The sequence below is a fragment of the Solanum stenotomum genome, chromosome 8 (assembly GCF_019186545.1).
Source record: "Solanum stenotomum isolate F172 chromosome 8, ASM1918654v1, whole genome shotgun sequence".
In the NCBI taxonomy this organism is placed as follows: Eukaryota; Viridiplantae; Streptophyta; class Magnoliopsida; order Solanales; family Solanaceae; genus Solanum; species Solanum stenotomum.
The window spans coordinates 48,415,938-48,439,742 of record NC_064289.1 but is presented as its reverse complement, the minus strand read 5'-3'; the positions used below and the strand labels follow the sequence as shown (position 1 = coordinate 48,439,742).

The 23,805-nt window shown below is 35.0% G+C and overlaps 2 protein-coding genes across 2 annotated transcripts in view; both read left to right on the top strand.

Moving 5' to 3' along the window:
- LOC125872833 (ATP synthase subunit d, mitochondrial) overlaps positions 1 to 23,805 on the top strand; it is a 739,546-nt gene that overhangs the window by 150,532 nt on the left and 565,209 nt on the right. The gene's annotated exons all lie outside the window — the stretch shown is intronic.
- On the top strand, positions 21,148 to 21,579 carry LOC125873860 (uncharacterized). The gene has a single exon (XM_049554708.1). The coding sequence runs from the start codon at positions 21,148 to 21,150 to the stop codon at positions 21,577 to 21,579; it is 432 nt and encodes a 143-aa protein (XP_049410665.1).

The window sequence follows — 23,805 nt, the reverse complement described above, 5'->3', positions numbered from 1 at the left end:
TTATGAGCTCCTAGTTGGGTCATTGTGTCCTCGGAAGTGTTTTAAGTGTCATTCGAGGACGAATGTTCCTAAGTGGGGGATATTGTAACAACCCTCAAAATGAAGTAGGATAAAGTAGAGCCTCACATGGGCTTATTTCATTAATATCTTGTTAAAATAATAAAGAATAAACTTTTTAGTCAGTTTTAAAGAGTTTGGAAGTCAAACGTCAAGGGACGACCAAGACATTCCGAAACTAGTATTTTACGTGTTGGTGTGTTCTAGTATGTTGTTCATGTTTTATGTGGTGTTTGGAGTCTAAAATCGGTGGAGGTGACCCTAGTGTGTTAATAAATGTTTTTAGGGTCCAAATGTTCGGGTACAACTCCCCGGGACCACCCTAAGGGTCCCCGATGAGGACCCCAACCCTTGGCCAAACAAGCTGCCAAGGCAGCTTGACATTGCTCATGGAGGGAGCATGTCCGCGTCGCGGACTAGCTCCACCAAAGGCCAAATGTTTTGTCCGCATAGTCGATATGTCACGGACTCTACTGTCTCGAATTTAATTTCCAGAAAACTTGTGGAAAAACCTCCGCATCGCGAACTTGTTTCCCGACCAAATCTCTGAAAATAAAACTCAAGTTTGACTTGTTTAAAAGGTCCAACTAAGTGAGGGTAGTTTGGGTACTTTGGGGAATTATTATAAACGGTTATTCTACCTATTTTAGGCTACTTAAAGTTAGTTAAAACCCAAAAACCTAAAATTTGACCTCATTCTTCAAATTGACCCTTCCCTCTCAAAATAGATTCTCTCAAAAATTTCATTGAAGACCTTGATGAAGCTCAAGCTAGAAGACGGGTTTTCTATTGATTTCTTCTTCAATTTCATGGGTCTTCAATAATTAAGGTATGGTAACTCTTGATTCTTGAATAACCTCTCATTCAAGGACTTCTATCAAAGATTTTCAAAAGTGATTCAAAGACCAAAATTCCCAATTTTTAATCTAAACATGGGTCCTTTGTTAAACGATTTTCTAAATCATTCTATTGATGAATTAATGTGGAATTAAGGTTTTTAAGATAATTTCCAAAGGAATTCTCGCGGAACCCGTGATCCCCAAATTCTCAAAAATTGGCCGATGATGTGGGTCTTTGTGAATATGATCTCTATTGGTGAAATTATATTTAGATTAGATTGTATTGACATTTCATGTGAATATCTGTACTTATTCATGTTGAATTGTTGGTATATTGATGAGTTGAGAATTATGGCCTTATGGGCAAAGTTATGGGTTGATCCCTTTGTTTATGAAATTGTACTTAAATTATGTATATGTTATTGAATTACATTGTTGATTCCTATTGCTATCTAAGTCAATTGATTATTAAATGTTGAGGATTGATCCATGGTGATCATGGCTTGGATAATTGGTAAGTTGACCTAACTTCTAGTCTATAGTATGAGAATTGATGTTGTGTGGTTTGATCCACTTATGATGGAGGTGTTCACTTCTTGTCTATCTATGAATGTTGACATCATGGCCTTGAAGGCAATAGATGTGAAGTGAATTGATGATTAAGATATATGAAGTTGTGCTATGAAGGTTTTGTATGAAATCCTCAATGCTAGCAAGATGTTTAAAGTGTGTTGAGGATGAAAAGTAAAACGTGAATGATAATGTTAGGGATAAAGTGTGTTCTACATAATTGATTATGTTAAGTACTATTATCGAATGACCCCTACCTATATGAACCCTATATGAATGTGTGATCATATACATGTTAGGAGTACCTATTCAATGTTGAATGTGTCCTCGTCTCCTATGATGAAGTGTGGGTGTGTGGTCTTGAATCCCTAAAAGCTTTATATGTGAATTGCTCATGATTTTGGGACATTGTGAATGTGTGGTGATCTCTTGAAGGGAAGTGCACTCAATATGAATATTGTTGCTATTATGTCTTTATGAGGACCAATACGCAAACACACACTCTACATGTATAGCTATGAATATGATGTGTTATGGTGTCTATTGAAAGGTTAACTCTTATATGCACCCTTACATCTTATTATGCATGCAAAGTGTATGACTAGCAAGGTATGAATATGTGTTGTATAAAGGTGTTTATGTTAAAGGCTTTCTCACATATGTACACACATGTTAATGAATGAATAAGGTTTATGATAATCTAGTGAAAGTGAGTCTCTTGAAAGATTTTCTCAACTGTACTCTAAACTAAAGTATGTTATGAATATGGTATAACTATGTGAAAGGTCATTCTCACATAATGTAGGTTCTATGATGAAAGGTCATTCTCATCTTAGAAACCTTTGAGCTATATGATATGAGGGATTAAGTCCCTAAAGCCTATTTTATGAACTAATGTTAAATAAAGACTTAAAGATGTTTAAAAAGGGAGTTGGAGCTTAACACCGAGTGAACATGAAAAAAGAGAGTGGGGTCTTCATGTTTAGCAAGTCCAGCTTCCCACAAGAGAACCTTCACATTTAGCAAGTCCGGGTTCCCAACATAGATGTTGTCTCATGATATGGAAACCTCCACACCTAGTAAGTCAAGGTTTCAAGTAGCAATCTCCTTGTTCCATAACTATATGCCCCCGTAGGTGTTAGCTTAGTTGATCCACCAGATAGCTATTATGTCTGTAGGTCCTACTTTGGCAAGTAGTACCCTCTCTTTTTGGTGTGGGAGTAGAACATCGGATTCCATGTAGCTCACATGGTCTATGTCGGTTATGGCAATGTCTGCCGAAAGTAAAGAAATGAACTAAGATAAGATTATGAACTCTAGTCGTGATTTCTTGAAGAGTTACTTAGTCTAGGTAGGACTATGGACCCTACTTATGCATTGCACAAGAGGACTCTAAGGGAGGTTATGATTAGGCTCTTTATGTAATGAACACTATGGTCTATGTATGTTACTATGAAAGCATGTTAAGGTTCACTTTACTTATGTCAATACATGAAGTATGATTATGCATGTGAATTACACTTATGACTTCTTAATGGGTTTGCTTAGTATATGTGGGGGTATGGGACTCCATGTGTACATTGCACAAGTGAGGCTGTGAAGGGGTTCTGAGGGTGGTGTACCTTTGATATGAACTAAATGGGTTATGACTAATGATGTAGTAAAGGAATGAGTCCTTATATAATGTTATGAAGTATGTTGATCTTATGTATAATGTTAAATGAAGATGTTATGACTTGTTGAATTCGATGTGCCTAGTCTATGGTGGCTTCTTAGGAACACTTGGTGTGAGTAGTATTATGGGATGCTACTTGCACATTGCACTAGTGTGACTTGGGGTTGTCTTATGTGATGGTTGTTGTGTGAATATATGTGGTTGGATTGATGAAGGCTATATATATGTAAGTTCACCTTTGGTAACCTTAAGGTGATACATTGCACCAAGTATTCCCTAAGGGTTTGTTAAGGAAAGCAATTAAGATAAAGAGGAAGGTAATGTATTGTATGCATGCATTGAATGTGCCTAAAATTTTATAAGTGGCCCTATGTGCAGTTATGAATGGTTTCCATGTGTATTATGATGAATGTGGTTTATATCGTGCCTAATGTACTAAATGTTCTTGAAGTTTCTCTAAAAAGGCATGATGCATGGTTTCCAACTAAATGTCCTTTTAAAAGCATGTTTTGCATGGTTATCATACCTGTGCATTCTTGAACTAACACCATTGTTCTTCATCTTTTTTACACCAAGTGTAGGTGATGGTTGCTAAAGGGTCTTTTCTAGAAGTGATGAGCTTGGCTTACTATTCCCAAGTTTGGGTGTATCCTTAAAGATTCAAGGAACTTTATGTTAAAGAGTTTCCTTAAGTTCAATGTACTAGATAATAGTTTCTTTTGTATTGTAAGGGTTGTGTCCCTCTTCTGTTGTAGTCGTATTTTAAGATGGCTACTTTGAGACGTAGTATTCCGATTTTGTGTTAAAGGTTTAAATGAGGTGACTTTTAGGATTGTGTTATATTATGGAAAAGTTTTAAATTTTTCGCTATTTTTCTATGATCAATGTTATGACGAATGCTAAGGGCTTGTATAAGACCTCCGAGAGGTTGAATATGCCGGTAACAACTAAGGGGTGCTCTTGGGTTGTTACAACTATAAGGATAAGTGATGGTATAACATTTTACCTCACATTGCCAAGGATCGTCATATACTTTGCCATCGGTATAGAACCTGAACTACTAAGTGGATCCCTTAGTATATGCTAAAAGCATCTTATGGAGTCATCTAAAAAGTATGATCCTTTACTACCCATGAATGCTGCATTGTTTATGGAGACGTGAGTTATCTGACCTCAAACTGGCTCCCATATCGGCTCTCAATACTACTCCCAAAATATACTTAGCTCATATATTTGTAAAAACAAAACTCTTTCTTTAGTTTAAGATAATTACTCAAAAACTTAGTGTAAAAGCTCTCTTGGAATCGATGTTCCCTTTCTTGCTCAAAACTCTTTTGGAAATATCAGTTTCCTCCCTTGTTAAATGTGAAAACATTTACTCTTGGGAATACTTAGTTCCCATATATCATTTTAAAGAAAATGAACTTTACTCTTACTCTTTACTCAACTTCAAAGCTTAAGTCTTAAAACAAAGTTTAAACATTTGTAAAAGACTTCTTAAAATATGATTCATGCCGAATTATGGACATGAACGACTCAATGCAAGGTTTTCAATAACCATAGATAGAACTCAAATACTTGGGACTCAAGAACTTCAATGATACTACTCATTTCAAGAATGCTTAACCCAGAGGGTTCATGCGAAATTATTAGCATGAACTACTCAACACAAGGACTCAAAAATACTTCTCATCTCAAGATTGTTCGACTTATAATGGTCATGCAGAATTATGGGCATCAACAACTCAACTCATGGACTTCATGGGTAATAGGTAATAGTCCCATAATTAGGATTATAATCTCGGAAGGGTTAGGAACTCAATACTCAAGACTCGGAACTTGAAGATACTACTTCTTTCAAAGATACTAAACTGAGGGAGTTCATGCAGAAGTTATAGGCTTGAACGACTTGACTCAAGGGTCAAAATATCACTAAGGAACTCAGGTATACGACTCTTCCCATTCTCAGACTGACTTACTCAAAACTTAACTCAATCGTCGGTGGATCTGAAAGGATTTACAATTGAACTCAAAGACTTTCTTGAACTCTACTCTTAACTCTCTATTAAATGTGAATTATGAATTCAAGAGTTTTGGTTCATGATATGAAGGATCTAGATGATAGTGTAGACTCATGAATACATTCTCCTCACTCTCATGCTCACTTACTCCAGTCTTGAAACAAGTTACTAGAATTTGTAGAAGACTCATCAAAAAGACTAAAGGGACTTTCTCAAAATGTTCGAAAGAACTCTCAAGACCTAACTTTTAACTCTACCTTGAATTTGAATTATGGATTCAAGAGTTATGCTTCGGAATGTAGGACTTGTCAATGATTTAGGAGGGTTAAGATAGTTGAACACAAGAACGGGCGAAGAACCAAATTAAAGAACACTGGTGCGACACGGAGATGGAATTAAATTATTGGTCGCTAAAGTAAATTTTGGGACAGTGGACTCCATATCCTCTCCGTGACGTGGAGAAGGGGGTACTTTTCAGGGGATTGAATGTTTAAAGCACCTCTACGACGTGGAGTTGGGCACATATTTTTGCCCGATCTTTACTCCTCTCTCAAACTCGAATCAACTCATACCTACTACAATTCTAAGGTCAAAATTCACGATTTCTTTTAACCCAAAACAATTTCAATGAAACCCACACAAGGAACTATAAATTAACTCATCTTATTCGCAAACCCTCGCCTCTAGTACTCAATGAGAACTTCATTATCAAAGAAAGAAGCACAAACCTCAAGAACTCAATAAGATTATCAATATTGGCTAAAACTCAAGAATTTCTCAAGAACTTAATAATTCAATCTCAAAAATGAATTCAAGGATAGAATTAAACATGATTGGTGTGAGGGTGAACAAATCCAACACTATAAAAGCTTGCATACCGAAAAGAATTATCCTCTTGAAGAAACTTGAAAGATAACCTTTGAATAAGAACCCTAGCCTTAGTTTTTTCTTGAATTTCTTGAGCGTAGAATCTTTGGAGTGAATGAGAGGGTTTAGATTTAAGAAAACTGATTTTCGACACGTTTAGGGCAATTTAGATGACCTCCTAAGAGTTTTTAGGACTAAAATACCCCTAAAGAAATAATTAAAATGAGTTGGGAGTCGGAAAGGTCTTTCACCAGGCAGTAAGGTCCGTGTTGTCTCTGTATCGCGGAGCTGCTGCCCGGTTTGCGCGACGTTAGCAAATCAGTCCTAACTTATTAATGAGAGCTCGGAATTGAGCAAACTCGGTGGCGTTGGAAAGATACCTCGAAGGGTTTTAATTTTCTATCATCTATATCACCTAACTCATCCTGTACTAGGAGTTATGGTTGTTTGAAGTTGACCCAAAACTTAAGAAAAACTTAGGTGTGACTTGAATGAACTCTCTTTTGTTCTTCTTGGAACTCAAGTTGCTACATCTAGTGACCTTAACACTTAAGAAATTTTTAATTCCTTGCAAAAATCTCACTCTCTACGAAGAACGGTTCGAGTTTAAGCTCAAAATGTTCTGGAGTATTACATTTAGTCCCGATTTGTTAGGATCATGTGAGATATTGAGTGGGGTTAGTAAGGTTTCTTGTGAGCTTTAGTTGCTTATTGAGAACCTCTCTAATTTAGAAGTACCGGTAGAGGTCTTGGACCGGCAAGTCAAAAAATAGAAGAACAAGGAAGTTGTTCCATAGATTGGTGAGGAGTATTCTTTAGTAAGGAATATGGTTAGCAGTGATACTTCGGAGACCAAGGGCCAATGATATGTTCCGATGTCCTCATCTTTTCCTTCTACTCCCATTCAAGCTTGAGATGATAAGTTTCTCTTGATTTACTTTTATGTGAAGTCATGGGTGAATCGTATGTTTCTATGATCCTCTTATGTGATATATGTTCATGAAATGCTTAGGTCTTTTTAGAAATGACTTAATAGCATTGTTTCCTCATGTTGTAATGCATTATAGACTTCATGGATTGATTATGAGCATCCCTTAGTGGTTGGATTTGGAGGGTTTCTCCTTCAATAGATGCTTTTATGAGAAGTTGCATTTTAGGCTCCATGAGTGTGTGTTGAGCATATTTTAGCTAGGAGATGTTAGTTCCTCCGTGAAAATGAGTGGATATAGTATTTGATGCATTTTGGGTTGGTAGAAGTAGTTCCTACTCCCTTGTGTTGTAGTGTATGAGTTTAGCTTGAAATTGAGGTTTTCTTCCTTGATTATGTGCATTAGATGTAGCCCATTCATAAAGGGCTGCTAAGTTAGAGTTTAGACTTTAAGAATTATTTAAAGTTTCATTCGAGCACGAATGTTCCCAAGTGGGGGATAATGTAACACCCCATATTTTAGTTAGTTGAACTAGTGAGTTGCAGAGTCATTGGAAAGAGTTTTGGTATATTGTATGAGGGTTAAAATCAAAATAAATGGCTCCCGTACTTAGAATATCATGTTTAGGGGTTAAACGTCCGGGTACGAATCCCCAAGGACCACCCAAGGGGTCCTTGAGGATGACCTCAAAACTATCAAAAAGTGTAACCTACGGTTTCAAACCACGCCCCTTAGATCAACCTACACCCCATAGGTCATGGGCGTAGGTCAGGCCTGCAACACCCTGCAACATTTGAGCCCCAGGTCCAATTGATGGACCCAAACCACGGCCCTTAGACCCATCCACAATCCGTGGATGGGGATCCGTAGATGTTGCCAGTTTTGGCAAGTTTAGTTTTAAGTTAGGTTTTGAGGGTTAGTTTAGTAATTAGTTTAGGGTTTAGGGTGGAAGTTTAGTTAATTAATTATCCTCCAATAAATAGTTAATAAACCCTAAAATAATCACTTTAACTCATTCATCTTAGAACCCCCAAACTACTCTCAAGAAATTCTCTCTCTAGAAGCAAAGAAGAAGAAGAAGAAGAGGGGCAGCATCTAGGTCGATCACCATTGATTAAAGCTTTATTTGGGGATTTGATTGAAGGTAAGTGAAGCTTGTTCATATATGGGTTGTTCCACCCATAGAGCCCCCATAATAATCCCCCAGTTGTGGATCAAAAACCCCATTCTAGCTAGGGTTGTTCTTACATTATGGGTAGGGTTTCGGTGTGATTCCAATCTAGTGGATATCACCCAATTATAATTGATTTAGCTTTGATTAATGATAATATGATGATTTCATGTGATTTTATATGATGAACCCAAATCTAAATGGATGAATGTGATCTTTGTGGGTTTATGCCATTAGAGGCAAAGTTGAAGGTTCATATGTGATCTTCCTAATTCAATGTTATGTGTTGTAATTGATCAAAGTTAGGATCATATAATCATGAATTTAACTAGACTCTATTGTATATGATTGACCTTGACTTGTAAAGTTAGAATTGAATGTTTATGATCAATTAATAATAGAATCACCTAATAATGAAACATGTGATCAAATTACCTTGAAATCTAGGTATAAAGAAGAGATTAAGAAAGAAACCTTGAGAGTAGGGTTTGTGATCATGATAGCTAACGCTTTAGGGTGACGCTAATGTGATTACCTAGTGTTGCTAAGGTTTTGAGAGTAAAGTCTAAATGTGAATGAGGTCTAATAGGTTGAATTGTGGTAAAAGGCATGTACTCACCTAACCTACCTTATGAATGCTTAATAGATTAAAGTGATAGAACCATTTGAGCATGGATGGGTTGTCAAGGACATCCTTCCATGAGAGATGAGTGTTAAGCAAGTCTTAACAAGTACACCTTGGGGTGTATGCTTGGCACCAAGTGGATATTGACAATGAGAAAGAGTGTCACACAAGATAGGGTCTGAACTCCAAGAAGTAAGGAGAGCAACACCTAGTTGATGTGAGGACTATCCAAGTTAAAAGGGAAACTCTTACGTAGTAGAGTGTGGGTTTTCCCAAATTTAGGTATCATGAGATGGGATCCTTCACATAGTTGAGTTAAGGTTCCTAGTAGCAATCTCCATATCCAATGAACTAAGACATACTTGAGAAACATCTCATAGTGTTCAAAGCATAATGAACTAAGACATTCTTGAGAAGCATCTCATACTGTTCAAAGCATAATGAACTAAGACTTACGTAATGAAGTAACTCATAGTGTTCAAGAGTGTAAATGGACTTAGACAAGGTTAATATAGTATCTCATAAGGTCTATACGAAGAAGGAACTTAGATATACTTAAGAGAGCATCTCATAGTGTTCAAAGTATAAATGGAGTTAGACATGCTTAGGTAAGTATATCATAGTATCCATGCTAGTAATGAACATAGACATACTTAAGATGGTATCTCATAGGGTTCAAGTTATTAATGAACTAAGATGTGCTTGAGAGAGTACTTCATTGTGTTATAGGGTTAAAGAGAGGAACTAGGTTCCAAACAAAGAAGTGTTAGCATGAGGACCTAAAGGTAATACTTAGCATGTATAGTATTATGGGGTGCTATGCATGCATTGCACAAGTATGACTTAGGGTTATTATAGAGAAGTATTGAGATAGGATTGTGCTAGAGTTGCCTTTCCTAGTTATAGTTGACTAAAGGTTAGAGATTTCCTTAGTTATGAGAGTTAAGCTAACAATGAGTCCAAAGTAGGGTGAATATAACTAGGATGACTTCAAGGCTATGCTTAGTGTGAAGGGTAGTATAGGATGCCTTTCATGCATTGCACAAGTGTGTTTTGGGGTTACTTGGAAATATGATACCCTTATGGCATAGAGAAGCTTAAGAGTTGACCAAGTAAATAGATTGTAATTAAGATGACATGAAGACCTAAGTCGTAAATGTGAAGGTGGACTATGCCCAAGAATGACCAAAGAGATGTACTTAGCATGGATGGTTGTACGGGATGCTATCCTTGCATTGCACAAGTATACTTGGAGGTGGCTTGTGAAGTAGTCATGTTGTAATATGAAAGACTTAAGGTTGAAGTATGTACCCATGAAAGTCTAAGTAATGACTATGCCATGAACATGATGTATCTCCAATGCTCATTAAATATATCTTATGTTGACTTGTGTTTATATGATGCTTGTGTTGATGATTGTCCCATGGCTACATTGCTTGTGTTATGATCTTGTTATTATCTCTTATGCTTATGTCTTATGTTGACTAACCATTTGAGATGCTCTTATGATGTTGTGTTAGCTTTCATACTTGGTACATTTTGTACTAACGCATGTTGCCTACATTCCAACCAAATGTAGGGTTGGAGGCTTGAGTTGCTTTGGAGGCTAGGTTTCAAGGATCTAGAAAAGTTGAAGATCTTGGTTAGTCCTCATAGCTTCGAGGACAACATCCACTTTACCTTTATGTCATTTCTTTATGTTTAGACCTTGTATGGGCTGCGTCCCAAGAGTTTCATTCAAGTATTATGTTAGATGGTTTGAGACAAAGGTTTAGTAGACTTCCGCTTCTTTTGTTATGAAAATTACTTCGATTGTAAAAGTTTTAATTTGTTCCATATTTTCAATTCTATTACCTATGTTATGATGCAAAGGGCTTGTATTAGACCCTTTCGGGGTCGAGTATGCCCTGTTACGTCTAGGGGGTACTCCTTGGTCGTGACAGTGATATAAGTGGAATTATGAGTGGAAGATGGTTTTTTTGGATCCATCACATTTACATTGTTCAACAAAAGATTTTAATTGATTTTCAATCTAGACAACACAAATCTCATGGAACCTAAAGATGAAAAAACATAAAAAATGACTAAATAACAAAAGAACTTCATAACCTATAATTTTATGGAAAAATACTTGTATATTGATGACTGAGGACTAACAACAACTATATTAATAACAAAGATGATATTTGACCACATTAGAAGATTCAATAACTGCATTCAAGGTTAATGAAGTCTAAAAAGTAATCATAAATGCAACTTCGTTCGGAAGCAATCATCAAGACTACGAAGTCAATGAGCTCCTCCATATCTTTGTTTCATTAGAGGGTATAACTTGGATGTTGCCCCAGAAAGGAAGATGGCTGATTACACTGTGAAAGAATGATACAAACAAGGATGGTGTGTAAATAGTGTGCTTAAGTACCGGCCACAGAAACATGTTGGGAGAACTAGAAAACCTCATAGAGTTAATTGTTTTACCTAGACCCCTAAAAAGTTGCATGTCTGATCCTAGATAAACTCAGAAAGAGAAGTGTTATCCTTATCAAAGGATTCTACCTATGTGAAAAACCCAATGAAAAGTGAATCACCTCTATTTGCACTGCCCACTAACAGCTAATGTTTGCCAGTTCTTCCTTTCAACTCTTTGTCTCAAATGGGTGTAATGACCCTCCAAGTCATTTATGTGTTAATGTCTTCTATTAGTCATTAAGAGCGTTCCTGTAGCGATCACATATTATTTATTATTTTTTGGGACTAACAATTAGATCACTTGGTTGTACATTTGGTTTTTACGCAAATTTCTGTGTTTCAGAGATTTTGAAATTCTCTACAAAGATCTTAAAAGGCATCAAAGACATTCGATCTTCGGTAAACATGTTTACGGTAGTGATCTTCTAGTTTCTCTAAAAAAAATTATCTATTTTTTTGTTTACCTGTAAATAGAAACATGGTTTTACACTTTTGAAAAAAATCATAACACCAACATATACTTCAATCCAAGTTGTAATCTTATATGCATACTAAAACAATGTTTTTTCCTTTTCGAGAAACTAACAGTACTTGCGTTCTGAGTCTCAATCAACTTTATTTCAATCTTTTGCTTATTGGCCATGTTTTCCATATATTTTTTTCTTCTTTAATTATCTTCTTTAGAAATGGAAAACATGACCAAAAAGTGTAACCAAAAGATTGAAATGAAGTTAATTGGTTTGGGAAAGCATGCACTATTAGTTTCTCAGAAGGAAAATTAGTTTGTCCCAACAAGCAGATAAGTTTGCAACTTGAACCGAAGGAGATGTTGGTGTTGCACTATTTTCATCAAGCTGAAAACCATGTTCTAATGATTCCACAAGTATAGAAAAATAATTGAATTTTTTATGCGACACTAGATAATCGTCAATGTGACCATTCCGATATCAAATCAAATGTCTTTGAGGCATTTGAAGATCTCCATAAAGAATTAAAAGCACTGAAGAAAGAAAGAAATGAATACTATTGTTTAAGATTATGCACTCTGGCTCAGAACTACCTCAAGATTAACACATGGAGGTGTAGAAGTTGATAATGATGTTTCGGATGGAGAAGTGTAAAAAAAACTAGAAGTTTTGTTATGGCCAAGCATATCAAGTTTTATTTAAATATTTCCCCTGAGACAAGAGGATGATAATTCTTGAAATCATAATTATCATGGAGTTGATAATTGGAGTTCTTGAAATTTTAAGTCACTTTCCTATTAAACTAATGCAACTTAATGTAAAAATGAATTTATTTTTATTATTTATAATTTTAGTATCAAACTTAACTAGAAAAGAAAATATTTAAAAAATTATGCGAGGCGGATCTATGCTGGGCGGGGTGGGGTGGGTTGAAAATGAAAAAAACTGTTATGCAGGACGAGGCATATTAAAAAATTTGTGGGTTAAGCTCAACCCTTCCCACCCTCACCCAAAAACGCCCCATTTCCACCACTAATGCTATTCAACTCTGCATATTATTGTGGCTAGTATGGATTCCATGTTCTTCTTGGAATCTGGAAATGACCTCACTGTGTCAGGCCCCGATACCAAATTGTTAGGAGGTCTAGAGACGGATCAAGTCATAGGATGATGAACAGAAAAACATAAGTCAATTTACTTTGTCTTTTCTTTGTATTTGTTAGAATTCCTAGAACAAACTATTTTGATTATAACTTTCACTCATTAAAGAAATGTTGAATCATAAAATTTCAATGGATGACGGAACTCCAATAACATGTTTTTAAAATTAAAATATGACATGTTTTATTCCACAAAATTCCTTTTAGATAGGGAGTCTTATTACATCAATAAGAAGTCTAATCCTTATGAAACTAGGAAACATAAATTGTTTTCTAGATAAATAATAATTGCTAAGCCTAATACTTACGAAACAAAATTTTAAAAAAAATCCTATTTTATAATAAAATACATAAATCTACTAAAAATATTACTAAATACTTAATTTAATTTGATTTCTTTCAGACATACATCTTGCTCAGAAATGCAACCACAACAATCTAACTTTTAAATAGACTGAATTTTTAGAGGTCACGATGGACTGAGTTAATAAATGAGTGGTTCATTAACCCAGTATTTACAAAAGCAGTAGCTTCTCCACTCTAAGCGTGAAGCGGAGATCTACGATGTAAGGGCCGCAATGCATTAGTAAGTTTGAACCAATAACTCTTTTATGATAACTGTGATATGGATTTATAAGATAAGGAAGTGTGAAAGAGATTTTTATAATGGAGATTATAATTACTGGAGTTGAAGAAAATGATGAGAAATAAATTGGTAAGGGAGAAATACAAGATTCTAATAATCATTTCCAAGTAGATCATTTAGAAGAACAAGAAATAAATGTTTAACCATAAAAAGCTTTGATTTTGTGATATCTACTCTTTAGCTTATAATTTGAACTTTTTCTATATTCTTTCTATTTATGTTCGTCCTTTTTCAGTTAAATTGTGCTTCACTTCAAGAAAGATTTTTACAATAATGTGACTAATGCACACTTTTTCACTTACAATTCATGTTTAAGCAAAGCAAGCCTTGCCAATATTTTTAACTTCACACTTCCATGAACACTACAATAACCTACCCAAACTTGTATGGATTGGACATATCATATTTTATAGGAGATTTTCTACTCCTATAAAAGAACACGGATAAATTATTTACTTTTATAAGCATGAGTCAACACTTCTTCTCTTGACTTCTATGGTCTTTATCATAGTAGGGTATAGTGGCGACTTAAATCAATGTTACTAGTTGCTTGGGCAACCATTGTTTTTTACCCACACACTATTTTTTATATTGAATACTAAAAATAATATATATGTATATTGATTGATCACCCGATCTTAGAAAATAATTTTAGATTAAAGGAAATTAAGTATCCATGACTCAAAATTCATAATTCACAATTGTCAAACTTAACGATATATTACAATTTAGCATGAACAAGCCCTAAATAAGACCCTCATGTTATCTGATTCACAAGTAAGATATCTACTAAACACATTGTATTTCAGAGAAAAAACATAAGTTATTATCAATAAGACATAAGCTTGACACTAGAAATTCACCCTAAATTCCAAAACATCAATTTCATGCCCAATTATTCATTGTTATTGGAGCATGCAATCTGGATTAAACTTCCAAATCATAATCAACCAAATATACAAGAATCTAATTCAAAGCTTATCTAAGCTATAGTCTACAAAAAGTGAACAGATTAGTAAATGAATATTTAGAAGTACCTATCTCTCAAGAGGGTACCAACTGATTAGGGCTATATATGTGTGTACATACTTTGTTTTATTTTGAGCTCCTCCTCAAACTTCTTCAATCTCTCGTTCCACATATCTTACAATAATATAACAATAATTTATACATATGATCGCTCTTTCTCATAAATAAACAAGCATAGAATAAGAAAAACAATATCATAATACCTTGTAGTGAAGTTCAGTGCGATGAATAAGATAGAATCTATGATTGCCTCAAAAAAAGTTCCTGATATTATTAAAACATATCTCCATCCCGGAAATTTCATTGCCCTCTTCCTTCTAGTCTCTGTCTCCGTCTCCGCCTCAAACTCCACCTCCGCCTCCACCCCTAATTGCTTTCCTTAATTTTTTACCTTGTGTGCCCTATATCCCAACTATCAGGCTATTGACTCACTCATATAATAGGGCTCTTCCAACGCGGGACAAAACTCACTCATATGAGGGCTCTTCCAATGTGGGCCAAAACACAATTATATGATGGGCTCTTCTAACATTGCCCAAACAAACAAGTTTTGTGCAGATAAATCATATTTTAATTTTGGTATTTAGTTTTGTCCTTTAAATTGTTTTTTTAAAAATTAAATTAAATTTTTTTATTAAAGTATTTTTAGTTATGACCTATTTTGGAATGCAGAAATTTAAAATAAATTGTCTTGTTCAGCGTGAGTTATGTAGTATCTAATTCGAAGAGTATAAGTTACTTGTTCAACATAAGTATCGAGAACATTTTATCTTGTCCAATATAAGTTTAGAGAACTTTTATCTTATTTGACAAAAGTTCATTAGGATAAGTTATGTCACTCAGAGATAAGTTTGTAGTTTTAAAACTAAACGTATGTATCCATCAATATTAGTTCTATAGAAACTAAGTCATTTCGTAACTTATGGATTTTGACTTTTTAAGACATAATGTTCTGAAATTAAATTTATGACTTTTAAAACATAATTTGTGTGCTGCGAATTTTTTCTTGTAAATATATTTTTCCTCGTAAGAAATAAATTGTGTCATGCGATTTTTATTTTAATGTCAAGGGTATCTTGGAAAAATTTATTTTTAATTACATAGTATGTTTAGAGATAAAAAATAAAATCATTAATTCAACAGATAAAATTGACAACTACCCTAAAATAGAGATATTCGTGCTTGAATGATCCACAAATAAATTCAAAAGTGATGGGCTTTTGGGAGCTACATGGAAGCCCACTTATTTTAGTTGGAACTCCGATTCCTTATTTTTTGTTGCACAACAATGCGAAAATTAAACAAAATGACCATTGAATTACGGTTTTTAGTTTAAAATAACTTAATTATAACTTATAACAAAAATGTATCCCTTATGCCTTCTTTGTTGCTGACAAAATACATCTTAAGTATCCCACACTTTGATAGTTGACTTGATGAAGCGTGGATCCTTTATAAAACAACAAATAATAATGTGTTAAATCACTTTTTATAACAGTAATCTAAAAAATAAGGATACTTTTATTTATTTGAAATATAATAGATATTTTAACCATTTTAATTTAGCATATTATAAAATAAGTACGCTTAATGAAGGACCACTATTAAGAAATTAACCTGTAATCTATTTAAAAGTGCTTGGAGAATTCCATCTTCGCATGTCAATCAACATCAATGACAATTAACTGCAACTTAGAATTTTAACCAAGAAAAAGGAACTTAGATGGAGATATGCAAGCATTCCACTGTGTTATAGATTACATTTACAAGCACAAGTGATCAATGATTTTACATGCATGGGTAATCGAAAAAGAGATGAATTATATGAAAAACTAATTCATCCAAACTTACACTTCACTTAAGCAGTATAAATGGTTGAAATTAATTACAGAACTTAACAAGAGTTGAGGTCGATCCTATAGGGAATGTAGAAGAAATAAGTCTACTAGTTCTTATACTCATTTGTGGTTGATATTTCCAGAAAATAAAAATGTGTATAGTAAATATTGGGTTTGATTTTGTGTTCCAATAACAATGTGTAACTATAATCGAGTAGCGTAAGTAGCAAATAATAGTCTCAAAGTTTTCGTTATTGGATAAAAGAGACTAGGATTATGCTCCCCATAATGGTTATTTGATTTAACGGATTTCGTACAAAATAACGTATTTCACACAAATAACGGTTATTTGATTTAAGGCATCTGTTATGAGCTAGTTACGAACACCTAAACGCTTGTCAACCCTTTTAGATGAATATCACTTTTCTCCTCTCTCTCTTAGAATGTGTACCTTATTAACCCTTGCTTCTCTTATAGAAAACTATCCCCTTTCGCGCTCAAATCTTCCAAATGAGTTATAGAATATGAAGTTCGTTCATTTCCAGATTTTCCTATGCAGACCCTTCTCTCCTAGAGGATTTTGCAACTCATCGAAGTATTATGTCTTCAGCTTGTGGAGACTCATCGTGGAGAGTAGATTCAAGTTCCCTTTTCTACATTCTTTATTTCCTTCTCTGTGATAATGCTCAAATGTACTCTTCAAAGACAATTAAAAGAGGAAACTATCGTCGTCAATAAAAATACCCAACTAAGAGTCACTGGTCGAATCTCACAGAGAATTGAATATTGTAGAAAATTCTTATCATGAAATTTGGAATGTAAAGTCATTTTTTGTAGCAACAAAAACAAGTGAGCGGATGATTCCACCAATATAAACAAAAGGATTTTTTTTATCAATGGTAACAATTAAACTAATATTTTGGAAACTTTCAAAAGTAATAAGCAATATAGGGGTTCATGGATTGGATATCAATGTCACATAGGGGTAATTGTGTTTGTCTATAGTGCTGAACATTCATGAATAGGCCGGGTCATCTTCAATGACGTTAATATTCTTTTGATCTCATATCATCCCTGCATAGAAACTCCTTTTGATTTCATCTATATGTCTAAACAACCCAATACTTTACTATATTCTCTCTTTTAATGCAGAAATAGCAAAAATAGATACGACCCATAACCTCTATTTTCAAACAAGTTATAGACATCAAACCTAAATTCCTAGTATTGTACTAATTACCCACTCCAATCAATCTCTTTAGAGCAACGATCTGAGATCAAAAGTAGAAATTAAGTTTGCAACCTGAACCCACAAATTACCTCATCCTAATAAGCCAAAATTCATGTACAAACAACAAGAAAATAGTGCATAAAAAATACCCACAGCATTAAATCAACACCCAACCCCATAATTGCACCATTATCTCTTGGGGTTTTAGCCACCTATAAAAAAAACAATGCAATTATACCTTTCATGAAAGCAGTCATAGGTAACATGTAATTAATAAAATACCACCAAATCCACTTCGAATTCAACTTCAATTTGTCGATTTCAAAAACAAAGTTGAAAAAAACCCAAAAAAGAACTAGAAAGTGTTATTCACAAGGTAATGTGTTTTTTCTTCACTTGTGCATACACCAAAAACTATTAAACCTTACGTGGCCTCTATTTTTCTCTTTCCATTGGGCTGTTTATAGTTTCCCAAAATTTGGTCCAAAACTGAATACACTACCCATTTAGTGACATTAGTCGGGAAAGCCGATCACAATAGGTGGATCACTGATTCCTCTCCAACTCAGTTTTCTTTTACTAGACTTCAGGTGTTTGAACCTCAGTGGCTGAGCTCATTCGAGTCTTCCCTTCACATTCAGTGTATTTTTGAGTACCACGTTAGTTCACCTTTCGAGCCTTCAAATTTTCTCCTTGAACTGTCACTTTTGGCGATGGATAACAATTTTTCCCTTCTTATTCAGTGTGTTGCCTTTTCTTTTATGAGTTCACCGACCTTCCTCAATTAATGGAAGTGTTGTGCATCGTTACTTTGGGTGAGGTCTTACAATGAGATCCACCTTTTTTGTTTGGTGATCATAAAAGTATTGTTTACACTTCTTTGTACATATTTTGCCATTCTTTCAAATATTCATCCTTTTCTTTTACTTTAGCCTTCATAGCTGTAAGTGTTAGAAATATGCATAAGAACTACAACAGTCCAAGTTCTCTGTATTGTAGGGTAGTTATTTACTGCTTAGCAGTTAATTAGTTTCTATCTTATCCTAAGTTAGTTTTTTAATCTTATCCTTAGGAGTTGGTTTACTTGTATACTCTATAAATATATGTTTAATGAAGTTAGTAGTTTTGCTTCCATAAATATTTTCTTTGTTGGTTTATCAAACTTATGTTCCTACTTGTTCAATAACAAAATAAAATCAGATTGTTATGTCTTTCCTTCTCTGAAAACTAACAATTGGTATCAGAGCATTTATTTCTTGAAGGATCTGTGGGTATTTCATCAAAGTTGCGATTGTAATCAAGAAGACAAATTTATCAATCATGGAAGCAGAATCAAGTTTTTATGTAATGGCACCACCTGTTTTTAATGGTGATAACTATCAGATTTGGGTGGTAAGGAAGGAAACTTATCTAGATGCCATGGATATGTGGGAGGTAGTCGAAGAGGATTATGAAGTTCCTCCATTGCCTAACAATCCAACTATGTCCCAGATCAAAACCATAAAGACAGGAAAACAAGAAAATCAAAGGCAAAGGCCTGTTTATTTTCTGTAGTATCTTCTTCAATCTTCACTCCAATTATGTCTCTAAAGTCAGCAAAAGCCATCTGGGATTATCTCAAGGCAGAATACGAAGGGGATGAAAGGATCAGAGGTATGCAAGTATTAAATCTTATAAGAAATTTCGAGAAGCAGAATATGAAAGAAACTGAAACCATCAAATATTACTCTGAAAAACGCTTGAACATAGCAAACAGGGTAAGATTGCTTGGTTTCGTGTTTAATGATTCACGTATTGTTGAAAAGATTCTGGTAACTGTGCCGGAAAGATTTGAAGCAACGATAACTACTTTAGAAAACATTAAAGATTTGTCCAAGATCACCATCACAGAGTTATTGAATGCTTTGCAGGCTCAAGAACAACTAAGATTCATGAGAGAAGAAGGAAATACCGAAGGAGCATTGTTTGCCAAGCCTCAAGATGGAGGCAAAAACAAAAAGAAGAAGAACAAGAAGAATGGTGAAGGCATTTCAGCAAGTACTACCAAAGGAAAAAGTGGATACTCAAAGAAAAGTATCCTCCTTGTAAGCATTGTAACAAGAAAGGTCATCCATCATATAAATGCTGGAGAAGGCCTGATGCTAGATGTAGTAAATGCAATCAACTTGGGCATGAAGCTATCATTCGCAATAACAATGGTCAGCAACAAGAAGCAGAGTCTCAAATTGTTAATAGTGAGGAGAAAGATGAACTCTTTGTTGCTACATGTTTTTCAAGCAGATCATCGAGCGAGTGTTGGCTAATTGATAGTGAATTCACTAATCATATGACAAATGACATGTTTCTTTTCAAGGAATTGAAGCCCACGACTATTACTAAAGTCAGAATAGGTAATGGCGACCATCTTCCTGTCAGAGGGAAAGGAACCATTGCTATTCCAAGTCATTTAGGTACTAAAACAATTTCTGATGTGCTTTATGTACTTGACATAGATCAAAACTTGCTTAGTTTTGGTCAATTGATGAAATTATGTCTCTAAAGTCAGCAAAAGCCATCTGGGATTATCTCAAGGCAGAATATGAAGTGGATTAAAGGATCAGACGTATGCAAGTGCTAAATCTTATAAGAGATTTTGAGATGCAGAAGATGAAAGAAACTAAAACCATCAAAGATTACTCTGAAAGGCTCTTTAACATAGCAAACAGGGTGAGTTTGCTTGGTTTCTTTTTTAATGATTCACGTATTGTTGAAAAGATTCTGGTAACTGTGCCGAAAAGATTTGAAGCAACCATAACTACTTTGGAAAAGATTAAGGATTTGTCCAAGATCACCTTCACAGAATTATTGAATGCTTTGCAAGCTCAAGAACAACGAAGATTCATGAGAGAAGAAGGAAATACCGATGGAGCATTGTTTGCCAAGCCTCAAGATGGAGGCAAAAACAAAGAGAAGAAGAACAAGAAGAATGGTGAAAGCATTTCAGCAAGTACTACCAAAGGAAAAAATGGATACTCAAAGAAAAGTTATCCTCCTTGTAAGCATTGTAACAAGAAAGGTCATCCATCATATAAATGTTGGAGAAGGCCTGATGCTAAATGTAGTAAATGCAATCAGCTTGGGCATGAAGCTATCATTTGCAATAACAATGGTCAGCAACAAGAAGCAGAGTCTCAAATTGTTAATAGTGAGGAGGAAGGTGAACACTTTGTTGCTACATGTTTTTCAAGCAGATCATCGAGCGAGTGTGGCTGATTGATAGTAAATGCACTAATCATATGACAAATGACATGTCTATTTTCAATGAATTGAAGCCCACGACCATTACTAAAGTCAGAATAGGTAATGGTGACCATCTTCCTGTCAGAGGGAAAGGAACCATAGCTATTCCAAGTCATTTAGGTACTAAAACAATTTCTGATGTGCTTTATGTACCTGACATAGATCAAAACTTGCTTAGTTTTGGTCAATTGATGGAATTATGTCTCTAAAGTCAGCAAAAGCCATCTGGGATTATCTCAAGGCAGAATATGAAGGGGATTAAAGGATCAGAGGTATGCAAGTGCTAAATCTTATAAGAGATTTTGAGATGCAGAAGATGAAAGAAACTAAAACCATCAAAGATTACTCTGAAAGGCTCTTTAACATAGCAAACAGGGTAAGTTTGGTTGGTTTCTTGTTTAATGATTCACGTATTGTTGAAAAGATTCTGGTAACTGTGCCGGAAAGATTTGAAGCAACCATAACTACTTTGGAAAACATTACGGATATGTCCAAGATCGCCTTCACAGAGTTATTGAATGCTTTGCAGGCTCAAGAACAACGAAGATTCATGAGAGAAGAAAGAAATACCGAAGGAGCATTGTTTGCCAAGCCTCAAGATGGAGGCAAAAACAAAAAGAAGAAGAACAAGAAGAATGGTGAAGGCATTTCAGCAAGTACTACCAAAGGAAAAAGTGGATACTCAAAGAAAAGTTATCCTCCTTGAAAGCATTATAACAAGAAAGGTCATCCATCATATAAATGTTGGAGAAGGCCTAATGCTAAATGTAGTAAATGCAATCAACTTGGGCATGAAGCTATCATTTGCAATAACAATGGTCAGCAACAAGAAGCAGAGTCTCAAATTGTTAATAGTGAGGAGGAAGATGAACTCTTTGTTGCTGCATGTTTTTCAAGCAGATCATCGAGCGAGTGTTGGCTGATTGATAGTGAATGCACTAATCATATGACAAATGACATGTCTCTTTTCAAGGAATAGAAGCCCACGACCATTACTAAAGTCAGAATAGGTAATGGCGACCATCTTCCTGTCAGAGGGAAAGGAACCATTGCTATTCCAAGTCATTTAGGTACGAAAACAATTTCTGATGTGCTTTATGTACCTGACATAGATCAAAACTTGCTTAGTTTTGGTCACTTGATGGAATTATGTCTCTAAAGTCAGCAAAAGCCATCTGGGATTATCTCAAGGCAGAATATGAAGGGGATTAAAGGATCAGAGATATGCAAGTGCTAAATCTTATAAGAGATTTTGAGATGCAGAAGATGAAAGAAACTAAAACCATCAAAGATTACTCTGAAAGGCTCTTTAACATAGCAAACAGGGTAAGTTTGCTTGGTTTCTTGTTTAATGATTCACGTATTGTTGAAAAGATTTCGGTAACTGTGCCGGAAAGATTTGAAGCAACCATAACTACTTTGGAAAACATTAAGGATCTGTCCAAGATCACCTTCACAGAGTTATTGAATGCTTTGCAGGCTCAAGAACAACGAAGATTCATGAGAGAAGAAGGAAATACCGAAGGAGCATTGTTTGCCAAGCCTCAAGATGGAGGCAAAAACAAAAAGAAGAAGAACAAGAAGAATGGTGAAGGCATTTCAGCAAGTACTACCAAAGGAAAAAGTGGATACTCAAAGAAAAGTTATCCTCCTTGTAGGCATTGTAACAAGAAAGGTCATCCATCATATAAATGTTGGAGAAGGCCTGATGCTAGATGTAGTAAATGCAATCAACTTGGGCATGAAGCTGTCATTTGCAATAACAATGGTCAGCAACAAGAAGCAGAGGCTCAGATTGTTAATAGTGAGGACGAAGATCAACTCTTTGTTGCTACATGTTTTTCAAGCAGATCATCGAGCTAGTGTTGGCTGATTGATAGTGAATGCACTAATCATATGACAAATGACATGTCTCTCTTCAAGGAATTGAAGCCCACGACCATTACTAAAGTCAGAATAGGTAATGGTGACCATCTTCCTGTCAGAGAGAAAGGAACCATTGCTATTCCAAGTCATTCAGGTACTAAAACAATTTCTGATGTGCTTTATGTACCTGACATAGATCAAAACTTGCTTAGTGTTGGTCAATTGATGGAAAAAGGCTACAAATTAAATTTTGAAGATAATAATTGTTTGATCAAGGATGCTTCAGATCAAGAAATGTTTAAAGTAAGAATAAGAGGCAAAAGTTTCTCATTAGATCCATTTGAGGAGGAGTATGTTGTTTTTTCAGCAAACCAAAGTATTACAGAAGTATGGCACAAGAGACACGGACACTATCACTATGAAGGGTTGGTTAAAATGCAAAAAATGAAAATAGTTAATGACTTGCCTGTTTTAGAAGTACATTCTTCAAATTGTCTTGCGTGTCAATATGGAAAACAAAACAGACTTCCATTTCCAAAGACAACTTGGAGAGCCTCGAACAAATTGCAACTAATTCATACTGATATAGCAGGACCTCAAAGAACTCCTTCACTAAAAGGTAGTCTTTACTATATCATTTTTATAGATGATCTAAGCCGCATGTGCTAGATTTATTTTCTCAAACATAAGTCAAAGGCTGCTAATGTCTTTCGAAAGTTCAAAGCAAAAGTAGAAAATGGAGCTAACTATAAAATTCAGTCTGTAAGAACAGATAATGGAAGTGAATACACTTCTTACCAGTTCGACATGTTAAGTGAGGAAGCAGGGATTCATCATCAACTTACTACTCCCTATACTCCACAACAAAATGGAGTAAGCGAGAGAAGGAACAAATACATTATAGAGATCACCAGATGCATGTTGCACGAGAAGAACTTGCCAAAGAAATTTTGGGCAGAGGTAGCAAATACATTTGTTTTTCTTTGAAATAGGCTTCCCACATAGGTAGTGAAAGACCGAACTCCATTTGAAGCTTGGTATGGATTTAAACCATCATTAAATTTTC